The 16310-nt window shown below is 39.5% G+C and overlaps 1 protein-coding gene across 1 annotated transcript; it reads left to right on the forward strand.

Annotated features, from left to right (window-relative positions):
- The first annotated feature begins 14046 nt into the window (after nt 1-14046).
- On the forward strand, nt 14047-15270 carry LOC120067540. The gene is made up of 2 exons (XM_039019090.1): nt 14047-14129; nt 14865-15270. Exons 1-2 carry the CDS (start codon nt 14047-14049, stop codon nt 15268-15270), a joined length of 489 nt encoding a protein of 162 aa, XP_038875018.1.
- Nucleotides 15271-16310: the final 1040 nt, after the last annotated feature.

Below are 16310 nucleotides of genomic sequence, written 5' to 3' on the forward strand. Positions count from 1 at the left end.
CATCTAGCTACAAGTCCCTGAGTTTGACCTCGGATCACCCGAGAAACTTGCATTCACGTTATACTTGGCATGAGCACAAGAAAACTTGTGACATGAATGCATGGTCATCGCATACATTCGTTAACGCATGGTTTATTCCAACGCATGACCACCGACGCATGATAATTAACGCATACTTTAAGACATGCATCGCATATTGCGTTCACTTAATTTTAGTGATCAAGTCCTTCACGATTTGATTTACTAATTTTCGTCACCAAGTTTTTGTCGCCGTTGCCGGGGACTTGGTAGTTAATTGTTTGTTAAGTTTTGTGTCTCTGCAGGCAACCTTTTTATCTTAGGAGTATTGCAGCTTATGTGACCAATTTGCAACCAATATTGAAGTGTAGGCGATGCACCGAAAGCCACTATTGACCCCAGGATAGAAGGGCAATCAGTCGCATGAGCTGAAGGTAATTCTAAGCACATGGTGGCCAACATGAGCCCAACAATTGTCGGAAGTTCCAATGGTCAGGACAAGATCTTGACCTAAGAAGTTGAGAGTAATCTTCTGCACGGGAGACTCCTTACGGTGACAACACTCCAATTTCTCCAGGGATGTCTTCTACTCTATCTTTACCTTGCTTTCTTAGTTTAGTTTATTTTTATTTTTATTGTTATTTTGTATATGCGGCTGCATCCTTTGTTGTGGTACGTTTGCTCTTTGTAGGTGCGATTATAAGTCTCCTCGGTGCGCAGTACAATGGAAGAATTCCTTTCATCCTTCAATGCATGGCTTCGATCACGTGGATTCCAATGCACGATCGCATGCATTATTCCGCCTGAGGTTCTTTTCTTGTTATCTCGTATGCTTTATCCTTTTGAAATTCTTTTTTTCCCAATCACGTTCCTTTGCATTGTTTCTATGATGTTATGTATAATTCACCGCATCATCTAACTAAGCATCGCAAGACGCTCCTTACTTTTGATAGCTTCTTTAAATTTTGAAAGTCTTAAGTTTCATTTTGTGTAAACCTTTGCTCAAACATTTATTACCGCATTCCTGTTGATTTTGTTTTTAGCTTTGCGATGAGAACACTGCCAACCTCTAAGTTTGGGGGTGGCAGCGGTCTTGGAGAATTGTGTTCATTACATTGCGATCATTTAAAAAAAAAAAAAAAGAGAAAGAATTTTGAGAATAATAACTCCACTGTCAACACAATGGGGAAACCCATGTTGATAAGAGTTAAGTTGTGAAAGGAACTTACCTGTAGTTGGATGTTCGCATGACACACGTGAGGGCAAGCCAAAACGAAGGTAAGATTGCCAGGATCAACGCATAAGCGCAACTTCTCATTCCGGCAAAAGCCAAATCAAGCAAGACAAGAGTTGAGTTGAATATGGAATGCAACCGAAGTTGGATGCCCGTATGACACACGTGAGGGTGAGCCAAAACGAAGAGCGTAACTAGGTTCAGCACCGCATTCGATTAAGTCATCGCAATTTTTTGAAATATTTTGAACGAACGCATTCTCAAAAGTTAAACACAAAGTTGCAGTGAATGAAGAAAATTTTTTTGAGCAAAGGCTTGCCGGATCTAAACTTAGAAAAGTTCTTTTTGAAGAAGCAGCTGAAGTGGAGGAGAGCATTGTAGCGATGGTTAGAGGTATGAGTAAATTATATTCTGAAAAGCTGGTCATCGCAAAGGAAAGTCGGAAGGTGAGTTAGAATTTCTTGAGTATAACGCATGCTTGAGGACAAGCATGATTCTAAGTTTGAGGGTGTGATGACATGTAGAAATGCATGTCATCTTGGGCCTTTTATTTAGAATTATGAGGGCTGTTAAGCAGAATATGCGACAATTATGTTAGGAATTCATGAGAAAATGAGCTTGCGGCGTTCAGCATTGAGAATCTTGGCTAACCCATTATTATGTGTTATTATGCTTCAATTGCCTATTTTTGTAGCTAACGCAGGAAGTGGATGCAAACGCAGAAGCCGGACTACCGCATAGACGACCGCATGTGGAGAAACTTTCCATCGCATAGGCGAACGCATACGATCAACGCATGGGTGTTACGGTGATTATCTGCATGCATCCATCGCATAGGGGTTGCGATCGTCAAGTGATTGCGGTCATCGTGTAGAAGTTGTGGTATTAAGCGAATCTGGTCACTAAATGATTACGGCTACACGATAACGATAATAGAAGGATCAATGCAAGGTTGGTGGAATGAACGCATCAATGCATCTCTCGGAAAAATCAAAAGATGATGTTGACATTTCACCTACCACGCTGTTAGCAGCAGAGATTCAGAAAAGGACTAACGCGACACGAATGTCAAAACCAGAGCAGTCCATTAAGCCTGTTGGCGATTCAAGCTCTATAAATAGAAGCCGATGAGTAGAAATTCAAGTATCTAAGGTTTTCGCCTGAGGTTCGCCTTAGGGCGTATCCAGGTTATCCCTGCGATCCAGACTAATGCGTGAGAAGAAAGCTTGAGAGTTCTTCATCTCCCTTATCCATTCCGAGTGACAACCGGAGCCTTCGACCGGAGCTAGATCTCAGGAAAGTCAACTCCACCGCCCATCCATTGCACCACCGGCAGTCTTGACACATTGCTACATTGCTTTCAGCTGATCATTTCATTTTCTCCCCTTTTCTTATATTGTATTGTATTACAATTTTGTGATTAAGGAATTAATACATTATGTGTTCAATGCATTTATGTGTTTCCTCCGCTTCCATCTCCATCTTCTTACTTAGCATCCTTAACTTTCATTAAATCACTTAGTGAGATTGCTAGAGTATCACATACTTAGTCATGTGGATTAGAGATATGAAGCATGTAGCAAACCACCTAGAGGTGTGCGTTGTGCGATTGTGCAAGAAAACCTTATTTGCTTAGTGTGAAGTGTTAGCAACATCTGTCTATAGGCAGACGCAACGCTTGTCTATGAATAAAGTTAGCAACAACTAACTGCCAGGGAGGGTAAGTGGTTGGTCGCATTAAGCAATGTAAGTAAGTATTCACTAGAGATAGGAATAATCTTATGTCAGCCAAGTTTATGTGGTTACCTTGTCTTATGAGTGGATCATTCATAATTTAGGCATACTTGAGAGAGTAGTCTAAAAACCCAAATCTAAGACTCGAAAGAGCAAATTGGAAAGCATAAGTAAGAATGGGGAACTTAGAGATAAACTCCGTTTGCTATTACACAGCGTATGCACCCTACGGATAGGATATTGCATGCGTCCAGAAGTAGGGATAATGGGTGGATGTGTTATTACACGGCTCATGCAGCGAGAGCACGTGAATGGGTTATGGAGGTTTAGGCAGGCATAGGCTTCTCGGCACTATCGCATATACATCGCATGCGTCCTAGATTAGGCTCAAGTGTGTGTAGCATAATCGCATTGCTTGTGTTGGTTGAGGTTGCCCTTACGGTCAAGCTCAGTCTTGCAGTGAAGAAATCCTCACATTTTATCTATTTTTCTATCCATTTATTTCACGTCAATAGTTGTCGTGTCTCTATCTCTCATTCATACTTCTCATTGCATTGTCTGTTAGTTAGGAGTAGCAGTAGTGTTAGCACAGAAACCGCTCCATCATTCTCTTATTCAACCGCCGCATGCACATTACTGGCATACATCTAGCTACAAGTCCCTGAGTTTGACCTCGGATCACCCGAGAAACTTGCATTCACGTTATACTTGGCGTGAGCACAAGAAAACTTGTGACAGGAATCATAGTCATCGCGTACATTCGTTAACGCATAGTTCATTCCAACGTATGACCACCGACGCATGAATAATCAATGCATATTTTAAGACATGCATCACATATTGCGTTCACTTAATTTTAGTGATCAAGTCCTTCATGATTTGATTTACTAATTTCCATCTGATTTTGCTCATCCGGATGTTTTATTGACTTTACCACAAAACAATAAATTAAAATCTCTGGTTATCTTTATGTAACTTAAGCATGTATGTGGTGACATACAAGTAGATCATGTGTTAAGTGATAACCAAAATGATCTGAAGTATATGGATATAGGAGGGAAAAACTTATCCTGTAATGCTACGGATGTGGCCCACTTGTGGAATAGTTACAACTGTTGTGACTTGTCACAGATAGTCTGATCCTGATCATTCGTGTAGGGGACATGCGAGCAGGGGCGTCCTATACAAAAGAGTTTGTATTAGACTTGGCCACCAAGTGTTAACATCTCGTTATATAATGTCGTTCATAGACAGAGACCTTCACTTCACTAGGATAATCATAGGTAATAATGACCTCAAATCCTGAGTGAGTACGAAATTCCTGCCATTAAGGGTGGTTCTTTTGATTTGCCTGGGTGCATGTGGCCGGCCTCCGACTCAAACCTCACCACATTGGGGATTCGTCTGATTTGGTGAGCTTGGGAACTCAGCTAACACAAAGATGGAATTCACTCCTTCCCCGAAGTATGGGTGTAAGATAGAGTAGAATAGACTCCATTAAAAGGGTTGATTCCAAGGCTTAAACAATGTGGTGCCACACATCTTCTCATGGCCTGAGAGGTGTCCACACATAGTAGGACTATGTTGTAATGTTCATTAGAGGGATTAGTGGTACTTAAGGAGTGTGATGTAACTACAGGGGCAAAACGATAAATTGGCCCAACTGTACTTACAAGCATCTGTGAAGGGTTATCGTACTCAAGATTGGTTATATCTGATAGACACAGAAATATATCTGTGGTAAGAAGAGTTCAGTTGTCAGTCTTTAGTGGAATGCATGACAGTTAACGGATGGTGGATCTCGTGGTTAAAGAGTTTAGTCAGCTATTCACGTATCGTTAGAGCTTTGAGCCATAGGTTCATAAGGTCTCCTTGGTAGCTTGGATACAAGTTAGGAATCAGTTTTTGGGTCAGTTTGAAATGTTCAAATTGACAAGAGGGAGTTCGATTATATATGATATACTTGAACTGGTTAATTATATATGATATGATTGACTAAATGTATGAGATACATTATTTTGGAGGAAATTGGATATAAATATGATTTGTATTAAGTAGAGGAGAAAACATTATAGTTGATATATGATATCAAACTATAGGTTAAGAAAATGATATGATTATATTCATTATTTTATTAATTTATTAATTAGGCGGTTATGAGATATTTGGTCGAAGTTTTCTTCGATTTCAAGCGATAGTGGGAAGTTCAATTCAGTTTTAGTAACTGAAGAATAAAATGAAAATGGTTTTCATTTTGCAAAAGACGTGAAAAATTGCTCACGGTGTGAAATCCTTGTATCGCTTAATGTTGAGAGCCTGTATGATAATGCCCACCTACTAAATGATCACACACCCGCGTTTCCTAAACGATCGCTCGCGATTATCTAAACGATCACTCGTGATTATCTAAACGATCGCTTACCTTTCCTAGACGATTGCTTAGCACGCCGAGTCCTTGTGAAGAAAGTCTTCAAATGGTACATTCTCTCGGTCTTTTGTTTTTATCTTTTAAAGCATGCCAGTAATTAATATTTTCAATGCATATATGTATGTTAGAATGTATGTGTGGAAATTCTGTCACAATGAATTAGAAAGATCTGCTTCCGCTCATAGGTACTATTGTATAAGAGTTCCTTCAGGGGGTACTTAAGTTGATGGTTTACGAAACACCTCCTATCTGGAGATCAAACTGGCGTCTAAGTAAATAACCCTAGTTTTATGAGCATGCATGAGTGGTGTAAGATAATAAAATTGGTTTATCACCTAGACATCATAGGTTAATCCTGGTATAAGAGTTATACTAGGAAAAATCACCTAGACTTAGATTGTTAAATATTAGCTGATTAATAAGCAAGTAAATACCAAATCTTTTATAAAATAGAACATTTCAGTGGGAGATTAATAGTATATGAGATATATTATTTTTAGCTCTCACGTCCCTAAGAGTTCACACTGTGAGATCCATGCTCGGCTTCGAGTTGCTATTAGCGGCAACCTCCCTTCAAAAAGTGTTTGCATGGGTCAATAACAAGGTGAATAGGGAAGTAGTTCATAGTAAGTAGGTGAAGGGTGTATGTCAACATGTCCTACGGTCTCTTCCATTAGGTCACACCGTGAGATTCCTATGTTGCGCCTACTGGTTGGCTTTATGCGACCCTTTGCTAGTCGTTTAGCTATGGCTATCCCTTCAGAAGGTTGTAACATAGGATTCGTAACACCGTGAACTCTATAAATGGATAGGGTTGCTTAGTTCCATTTTCAAACAATTGTTTCTCATTTCGAGGGTTTGCTTGATTCCGATCTCTGTAATTCGAAAGTGGCGATTATATACTTACAAGTTCTTGACCAAATAAACGGTAACTAAGTACTATAAGGATAAGATTTATTTGGGTATTAGTATTTAGTCAAGTATGTCTTGATTCAGTGAAGGAGTAGTCAACTGCCCTTCGGTGGAGGCTATTCTGACTCACTAAAGTATCTTAGCAAAATAATAATGAAAATGGGTACATTTCTTTTTTGCTAAATAAATTGGATTAAAAAGAGTTAAAATTAATTTTTTAATAAATTTGTTTACTTTTTCAACAATGTCATCATCCATTATACAACTGCTAGCTTCTGAAAAACTTAATAGCGATAATTATGAAACTTCGAAATCAAATATCAACACAATACTAGTAATAGATGATCATCGATTCATTTTAACGGAGGATTGTCCTCCATCCTCTAGTCCCAATGCAAACCAAACAGTTTGAGAAGCATATGACAGATGGGTCAAATCTAATGAGAAGGCTTGAGTTGATATCTTAGTCAGTATATATGATGTATTGTCTAAGAAACACGAGAATTTAGCTACTGAAAAAGAGATCATGGACTCTTTGCAAGGCCTTTTTGGACAACAATCCACATTTGTCAACGTACTTTAGAGTTACAAATCTTTATTGAAAAATAAAGGTTCAGAGGCAGAAGAAAATGTTGTTTCTATTGGGGATGATGCCTAAACTCTCGTTGGGTCTTGTAGTTTGTAAACATAGTTTTGAACAAATGCTTATGATGTAACAATATATGATATTTTCTTCACTTTTGTCAATGGAACATTGGAAGTTTTAATTTCTTTACCACAAACCAATAAACTAAGATCCATGGTTGTCGTTTGTAACTTAAACATGTATGTGGAGACATATAGGTGGATCATGTCTTAAGTGATAACCAAAATGGTCTGTAATATATGCATATAGGAGGGAAACCTTATCCTTGTAACGCTACGGATGTGGCCCGCTTTCTAGAATAATTACAAGTGTTGTGACTTGCTACAGATAGTCTGATTCTAATCATTCATAGGGAGACATGCGAGCGGGGGCGTCCTATAGAAAGGAGTTCTTATAAGACCGAACCACGAAGTGTTATAGTCTCGTTATATAACGCCGTTCATGACAGAGACTTCATTTCACTAAGATGACCATAGGTAACATGACCTTAATCCTGAGTGTATTGGGAACTCATGCTTTTGAGGGTAGTTGTTTGATTTGCATGGGTACGAGTGGCCAGATCACCAACTTAAACCTACCGCTTTGGGGATTTGTCTGATTTGGGAGCTGGGAACTCAGCTACACAAGATGGAATTCACTCCTTCCCCGAAGTAAGAGGTAAAAGTAGATAGATTGCTCATTTAAGAGCTGATCCCGGGGCTTGAACGATGTGGCAACACACACATTCTCATGGCCTGAGAGGTGTCCACACGTAGTAGGACTATGTTATATGTGTTCATTAAAGGGATCAGTGGTACTTAAGAAGTTAGATGTAACTACAGAGGCAAAATAGTAAATTGGCCCAGATGTACTACGAGCATCTGTGAAGGGTTATCATATTGTTGATTTGTTATATCCGATGGACACCAGAAATATATCTATGGTGAGAAGAGTACAACTATCGGTCTTTTAGTGGAATGTTTGGCAGTTAACGGATGGTGGATCTCGTGGCTAAAGAGTTTACTTGGCTATTCACGTACCGTTGGAGCTTCGAGCCGTAGGTCCATAAGGTGCCATTGGTAGCTCAATAGATTCAAGTCGAGAATCAATTTTTAGGTCAATTTGAAGTGTTCAAATTGACAAGAGGGTGTTCTATTATATATGATATGGTTGAACTAGTTAACTATATATGATATGGGATAATTGTTGTCCGACTTTTTCTCCTTAACTGAATGACTTAGTGGGAGATTGCTTACAGTTTTCATAACTGCAGGATAAAATGAAAATTGTTTTCTTTTTGCAAAGGATCAGACATTCGCTCAAAAGTGAAGGATAAAATGAAAATTGTCTACTGCCTATCGCATAGCAAACCGAGAGCATACACGACAGCTCAAAGTTTCTAAGCGATTGTATACACAAGCACGGTTTACTAAACGGTCGCATAAGTTTTGATAAACGATCATCTAGCTTCTTTCTAACCAATCACACGTCCGAGCATTTAGTAAACGATCTTCTATACGATCGCGCCCCTTTTACTAAACAATTGTGTACTCTACCTAAACGATCAAGCATCGTCTATACGATAGACACTCGATATTTCCCACTTGCATGGTCATGGTATACGATTGTCTCTTCCTCCTTCCCTCTACCAAATTCAACAAAGCCCACACCTCTTGATTCTCACTACGAGAATACTGAGGGTTTTAAGTGGACGTGTCTTTCTTACTGACGAGTTCGTGAGATGTCCGTTCGTGGGTAGACGATTTGGTGGACGATTGTTTGGACAATCTCAGCGAGAGCGAGAGGAGCAATCCTTGAACGAGAATGAGATTTGAGGCTAAGAAGGGTTCTTTAACTAGTATGTATTCTGTTCTCTTTGTAGTTTAAAGTTCAAAGCATGCCTGTAATTTGCTGTTAATGCATAACTAGCCTGTCTGATTGTGAATGCGGTAATTCTATCACAATGAGTTTGGAACGATCTTGCTTCCACTCAGAGGTGCTCTTTGATAAGAGTTCCTTCAACTTCCACCTTAAAGAGAAAACCCCAGAACAAATCGTCTTTGGGAGTAAATCTGGCCCTTCTTTCTCCAAGAATAGAGGTATTAAAAAGAAAAAAAAGAAAACTGGGAAGGGGAAGGCTCCAACTGCATAGAAAGTTGAGAAAGAAAAACTAGGTAAATTAGATTTACTAGTAATTTGAACATGTATAGTGGAGAATGAAGGTTCTACCTGGATACTGGATTCAGGGGCCATTAATCATGTTTGTTTTTCTTTTCAGCAAACTACTTCTTGGAGGCAGCTTGAAGAAGATGAGATTACACTCTAGGTTGGATCAGGGGAGCGTATCTGTGTAAAAGTAGTTGGAGCTGTTAAGTTAACTTTTGAAAATAGATATCTGTATTTAGAAAATGTTCTTTATGTACCTTCTTGTAAAAGAAATTTGATATCTATTTCTTGTTTATTGGAAGATTTGTACAAAGTAAATTTTTGTCTTAATAAAACATTCATTACATAAAAAGGTATACAAATCTGTTTTGCAAACTTAGAAAGTAACATATATAAGCACCGGGAACGCCACAGCAAAACAGCTGTATATAACACAGAAATGTTTAAAATAGCTAAAACTCAAAGAAAAAGGCAACGCATTTCTCAGAGTACCTATCTTTGGCACTTGAGACTTGACCATATTAATCTCAATATGATTAAGAGACGGGCTAAAAGTGGACTTCTAAACAAGTTAGAAGATGTTTTATTACCGCCGTGTGAGTCATGTCTTGAAGGAAAAATGATAAAAAGATCTTTTTTCCTAGAAAAAGTCTTCGAGCCAAAGAAACCTTAGAGCTCATGCGTTCAGACCTCTGTGGACCGATAAGTGTTAAAGCGCAGGGAGGTTATGAATATTTCATTAGCTTTATAGATGATTATTCAAGGTACGGTTACATTTACCTAATTTGTTTTATGTCTGAAGCTCTTGAAAAGTTCAAGGAGTTTAATACCGAGGTTGAGAACCAATTAGGTAAATCTATTAAGACATCTCGATCAAATCGAGGTGGGGAGTATTTGAACTTGAAATTCCAAGACTACATGATAGACATCGAATTCAGTCACAACTCTCTGCATCGGGAACGCCTCAGCAAAACAATGTATCTGAATGGAGAAACCGAACCTTGTTGGACATGGTTCGGTCCATGATGAATTAATCTCGGTTGTCTAACTCGTTGGGGGTATTAAATTTTGAATAAAATTCCCTCTAAGAGTGTTTCAGAAACACCTTATGATTTATGAATAGGATGTAAAACTAGGTTACATCATTTTCGGATCTGGGGTTGCCCGGCATACGTGTTGGTGCAAAATCCTAAGAAATTGGAACATGGTTCAAAATTATGCATGCTTATAGGTTACCCTAAACGAACGAGAGGTGGTCAGTTTTATGATCCTCAGCATGATAAGATAATTGTATTGAAAAATGCCACATTATTAGAGGAAGACCACATTCGAGATCATAAACCCCTGCAATAAACTAGTATTGGAAGAGATTTCAAATAATGCTACAGACGAATCAACAAACGTTGTTGATCAGCTTTGCTCATCAATAAGAGTTGTAGATAGATCAAGGGCGTATGGTCCATCACATCCTACTCAAGAGTTGAGAAAGCCTCGACCTACTGGGAGGGTTGTGAGACAGTCTAACTGCTATATAGGTTTAACTAAAACCAAAGTCAACGTACCTGATGATGGCTTAGAGGATCCATTAACATATAAACAGGCAATGGATGATTTTGATTGAGATCAGTGCATCAAATTCATGGATCTTAAAATAGAGTCTATGTACTTTAATTCAGTCAGGGAACTTATAGATAAACCTGATGAGGTAAAACCTATTGATTGTAAATGGATCTACAAGCGTAAAAGAGACTATACGGGGAAGGTACATACCTATAAAGCCCGATTAGTAGAAAAAGGGTTATACCTAGGTTGAGGGGGTGGACTATGAAGAAACCTTCTCACCTATTACTATGATAAAATCAATCAGGATAATCTTGTCCATTTCCACTTTTTATAATTATGAAATTTGGCAAATGGATGTCAATACTGCATTTCTAAATGGAGATCTTGAAGAGAGTATTTATATGGTCCAACTAGAAGGGTTCATTGGACAGGGTCAAGAGCAAAACGTTTGCAAACTGAAGAGATCTATTTATGGATTGAAACATGCATCTAGATTCTGGAATATAAGATTTGAAACTGAAGTCAAATCTTATGGCTTTGAACATATGTTGATGAACCTTGTGTATACAAAAAGATCATCAACTCTACTGTAGCATTTCTAGTTTTGTATGTAGATGATATCCTACTTATTGGGAATAATGTAAGATACCTAACTGACATTAAAAATTGGCTAGCAACCCAATTTTAGATGAAAGATCTGGGAGAGACGTAGTATGTGATAACGGGCAGAAATGCACGTTATTACAGTGCTAAGTTATTAAACAATGCAGGTTTGCATTGATAAAATATATAAGATTGCGTCCAAAAAGCATTAAGTTTGTAACATTGCGGTCGCATGCATTCATTGCATAAAAAGAGTTAACTTTGGTATTTTTATGCAAGATATGCGTTAACGCAAGGTGGAATGTGCGATCACAAGAAATCAACGGACGAGCGTAGTATTACCGCAAGGCTTTGCAGTGATTTGTGCTCGCAAACATCTACTCAAGAAGGATTGCCGCATAGAGCTGGCGCAACTTAGTGGACGCATCTGGGTGAAAAGCATAATAAATCACGATGGGACAAAAAGCTGATGAGGTCGAATCCGAATTAAGTTGACAAGCCGCTAACGATAACAAGTACACTTAGCTTTTCGGTGACAAATATTTGACACATCAGTCAGAGAATTAAAGCCATCCCATCTATGCAATCATAAGAGAGAAGTCGCCTTTCACCCTGAAGTTCCATAAATACCAAAGACAACCTTCAGAAAAGGGGTTCAACAAGTTCAAACACTTAGAGAATTTTCCCTTAGATAGAATAACCTTGTTCATAGTTTTCTTTTTTATTTAGAAGGCGAAGCGAGAAAAGGGAAGAGATGTCGGAAGATCACTCAGGGCAACTCGAGAGAGAACCTAGGGGCATGAAAAAGTAGAGACCGGGCCGACTCTCGCGAGAGCGAGACTATCTTTTGAACAGAGTAGAAAAGACAGTGTAAAAGCCTTAGGAAGCAAGAGATTGCTACCGGGCTCTTTATTCTCATCTTGCATTGTTATTTCATATTTCAACTCTATGTCTATATAAAGGAATTTCTTTATCTACATCTGTTCACTCTCTTACAAACACGCATGGGTAGCTAAATATGTCGAATTGGTTGAGAAGAACTAAGCTAACATGACCTAGGATCCTTATTGCATGCGGTTATCTTGTTTTATGTTGTGCCCAACACCCCTTTAGAGCTACTCAAGAGAGAGTCTAAAGAAAGAACCTAAGACTTGAGAGCTAAGATACAATCTAGACTCGAGAGAGCATGATTAGATCTTCATAAGCGAGAGATAGAGACTTAGAGATAAGCTCTATTTTCCAACCTGCATCGCATGCACCCTAGAGATAAGTTATGATATTATGTGGTTGCCTTATTTGTATGTGTGTCATTTTGTCATCGCATAAATATGAATAGAGGCTTATGTGTAGGTCCTATAGACTCATTGTATATATCACATGCGTTCTAGTATTAGAAGTCGTAGCATTTGCGTCGAGAGATGATTTTCTATTGTATGTGTGTTGCATGATCGCATAACATGAGGGCATCCTAGGAAGTGTTAGCCGAACCCCTTCTCAACCTATTCACCGCATACTCATCGCATCTTTCGTATTATCAACTCTTTTCATAATTCCGCTGCATTTTTTTATTTTATTACCGCAAACAAAAACCCAAAACAACTATTTGATTTCTTGGTTACCGCAAAGTTTTCTTGAAAATTACCACCGCATACCGTTTTCCCTAGTCCCTGTGGTCGAACTTGGACTTACCAGGAAACTCAGTGGAATTCATACTTGGATTTCGCTAAGAAAACTTGTTGCTCAACACATTTCCACCACCGTATTTCATTCCATTATTTCATCTCATAAAACAACACATCAAGATTTTAGCACCGTTGTCAGGGACTTTGGCAAATCAGTGTGCTAACGGTAATTTTTATGATTTCTTTATAGCTCTCAATCTTTGGCGAATTACGACCCAAAGATTGAGAGGACGTTCCGAAGATGATTAAGATACAACCACTAACAACAACAACCAGATAAAGACGATATGGCAGAGCAGCCTGAAAACGAAGCACCAATCGAAAACAATGTCATGGCGAATCCAATCCTACTAGCAAACGATCGTAATAGGCTCAATCGGGACTATGCATCGCCAAACCTCTACGATTTCTCCCTAGGAATCACAAGGCCTACCCTTGATGGAAGTCGATTCGAAATGAAACCAGTGATATTACCGATGATCCAAACTGCAGGACAGTTCGGAGGAAGGTGTGCGAGTTCCCGCATGCCCACCTCTGTAGCTTTATAGAAATCTGCAACACTTTTGTGTTCCCGAATATCTTTGCCGAAGAAGTTCGAATAACTCTTTTTCCATTTTCTCTGTATGATCAGGCAAGAAAATAGGCGTATTCCATCGAGTCGGGAGAGATCACTTCATGGGAACAGGTCGTGGAGAAGTTTAGGAAAAAATATTTCCCACCTACTAAGAATGGTAGAAGAAGGAAACTAATAACCGATTTTGAACAAGACATGGATGAATCGCTCAGTGATGCCTGGGCAAGGTTTAAGCGGTTGGTAAGGGACTGTCCACACAATGGATTACCAGACTACTTGCAAATGGAAATTTTTTATCACAGTTTAAATCCCACTTTGCAGACCGCTGCCAAAGCGGCAACCGCTGATGGTCTGCTAGACAAAACGTATGACAAGGCTAAGAACATCTTGGATTGCATCTCTAAAAATCACGAGGATTGGAGAGAGAGCAATCAGAGACTGAGAATAAAGGATAACGACGCAAACAATGGTGCTATCGCTTTGCTTTAGAGTCAGATGACCGCAATAATGAGCCTAATTCAGGGAATTACGATCAACTACCCAACACTGCATAGTGGGAAAGTAAATGCAATTAATCAGAATGTCTCAAGGTATGCGACTTGCGGTGAAGGGCACACAATGGAAGAATGTCCACAGAACCCATAGTCTATTTATTTTGTGAAAAACAATCCATTCTCTAACACCTACAACCCTGGGTGGAGAAACCACCGCAACTTTGCGTGGAAGAATCAGTAGCAAAATTTCCACAATGTGGCACAAAATAAAGGGCCACCCAGATTCTTCCCGCGAAACAAAAGTCAGACGTGCAGTCAAGCTAGTAACTCGCAACTGTCGCAATCTTCCTCCTTGGAAATTTTATTGAAGCAATATATCGAGACAAATGAAATTATGCTTCAAAACCAGGCAATGTCCATCCACAACCTAGAATTACAGATGAGCCAGATTGCGAGCGAATTAAAGAATAGACCGCAAGGGGCTCTGCTGAGTTCAACAGAACTCCCACGCAACCCAGGGGGAACAGGTAAAGTGTAATGTCAAGTCGTGACATTGTGGAGTGGAAAAACTGTGGAGGGAGAGAGGAAGGAGCCTAGTCGGGCGACTTCAATTGCGCTGGAACTTGAGATTGTAGTGACTCAAGAAGAATAAGAAGAAAAAGAAGTGATAGAGCCAGAAATTGCGTCCACCTCTAAGTCGACAGAAAAGAGGACCGTGAGAGTGCAGTTGCCATCTTTCCCACAGAGATTCAGAAAGAAAAAGAATGACGAGGTACAGTACCAACGCTTCATGAATATGTTAAAACAATTGCACATTTATATTCCGTTCAGTGAAGCGATTGAAGAGATGCCTGCATACACGAAGTTTCTGAAGGATATGGTAATCAAGAAGAGGGGTACTGGTAAGTTTGCCACGGTGGCTTTAACGCAGAGCTCAAAATCAATAATCCCATCGAAGATGAGCGATCCTGGGAGCTTTACTATAACTTGCTCCATTGGAAGACTGTACATCGGGCAAGCATTGTGTGACCTTAGAGCTAGCATCAACTTGATGTCTCTGTCGATCTTTAAGCAGCTGAATGTGGGGCAACTTGGACCCATGATCGTGACTCTCCAACTAGTAGATAGATCTCTAGTGCATCCAAAGGGGAAGGTGAAAGACGTGCTGGTTACCATCGACAAATTTATATTACCAGCCGACTTTATCATCTTAGATTANATCCAAAGGGGAAGGTGAAAGACGTGCTGGTTACCATCGACAAATTTATATTACCAGCCGACTTTATCATCTTAGATTATGAAGCTGACAAAGATGTGCCCATCATCCTGGGACGACCATTTTTATCAACAGGTCATGCCAGATTGATGTGCACAAAGGAGAGATCACTTTGAGCGTAAATGGACAGAAGCTCAAGTTCAACATCATCCGTGCCAAGAAGTTTCCTGACAAGAAAGACCTGCATGAATCTGACGACGGCCAGAGTTTAAATGAAGAAGAGAAGATTGACAACGAAAATGAAGATGAGGATGCAAGCGCATCCATTGTGACATATAATGCGATCATAAACAAACAAGGAAGATGAGAGAAGAAGAGCCAACAAAAAATGAAGAAAGAAAAACAACGCAACTATCCTTAAAAGAACCACCAACAATAGAGTTGAAGACCCTACCGAATCACCTAAAGTATGCATTCTTGGGGCAGAATGAAAAGCTACCAATCATTATTTCCTCTGAACTTAATGAAGAACAGAAGAATGCGTTGATGAGCATTCTGAGGAAACAAGTGCGAGCGATTGGCTAGCCGCTCACAAACATTCGAGGAATTAAACCCGCATATTGTATGCAATAAATTCGTCTCGAAGAAAACCACAAGGCATCGATCGAGTATCAGTGCAGACTCAACTCTGCGATGAAAGAGGTCATTAAAAAGCATCAAGTGGTTAGATTCAGGCATTATTTATCTGATAGCAGACAGCACGTGGGTCAGCCCCGTGCAGTGCGTACCGAAAAAAGGTGGCATGACGGTAGTCCCCAACGAAAATAATGAGCTGATATCGTAAAGGACCGTCACTGGGTGGCGTATTTGCATGGACTACCGCAAGCTGAATGCGGTAATGAAGAAAAATCGTTTCCCTTTACCTTTCATTGACCAAATGCTTGATCGTCTGGCCGGAAATGACTTCTACTGCTTTTTGGATGGGTATGCTGTGTATAACCAGATTATGATTGCTCCAGAAGATCAGGACAAGACCACATTCACCTGCCCATATGGGACTT

Source organism: Benincasa hispida, chromosome 12 (genome assembly GCF_009727055.1).
Source record: "Benincasa hispida cultivar B227 chromosome 12, ASM972705v1, whole genome shotgun sequence".
Lineage (NCBI taxonomy): Eukaryota > Viridiplantae > Streptophyta > Magnoliopsida > Cucurbitales > Cucurbitaceae > Benincasa > Benincasa hispida.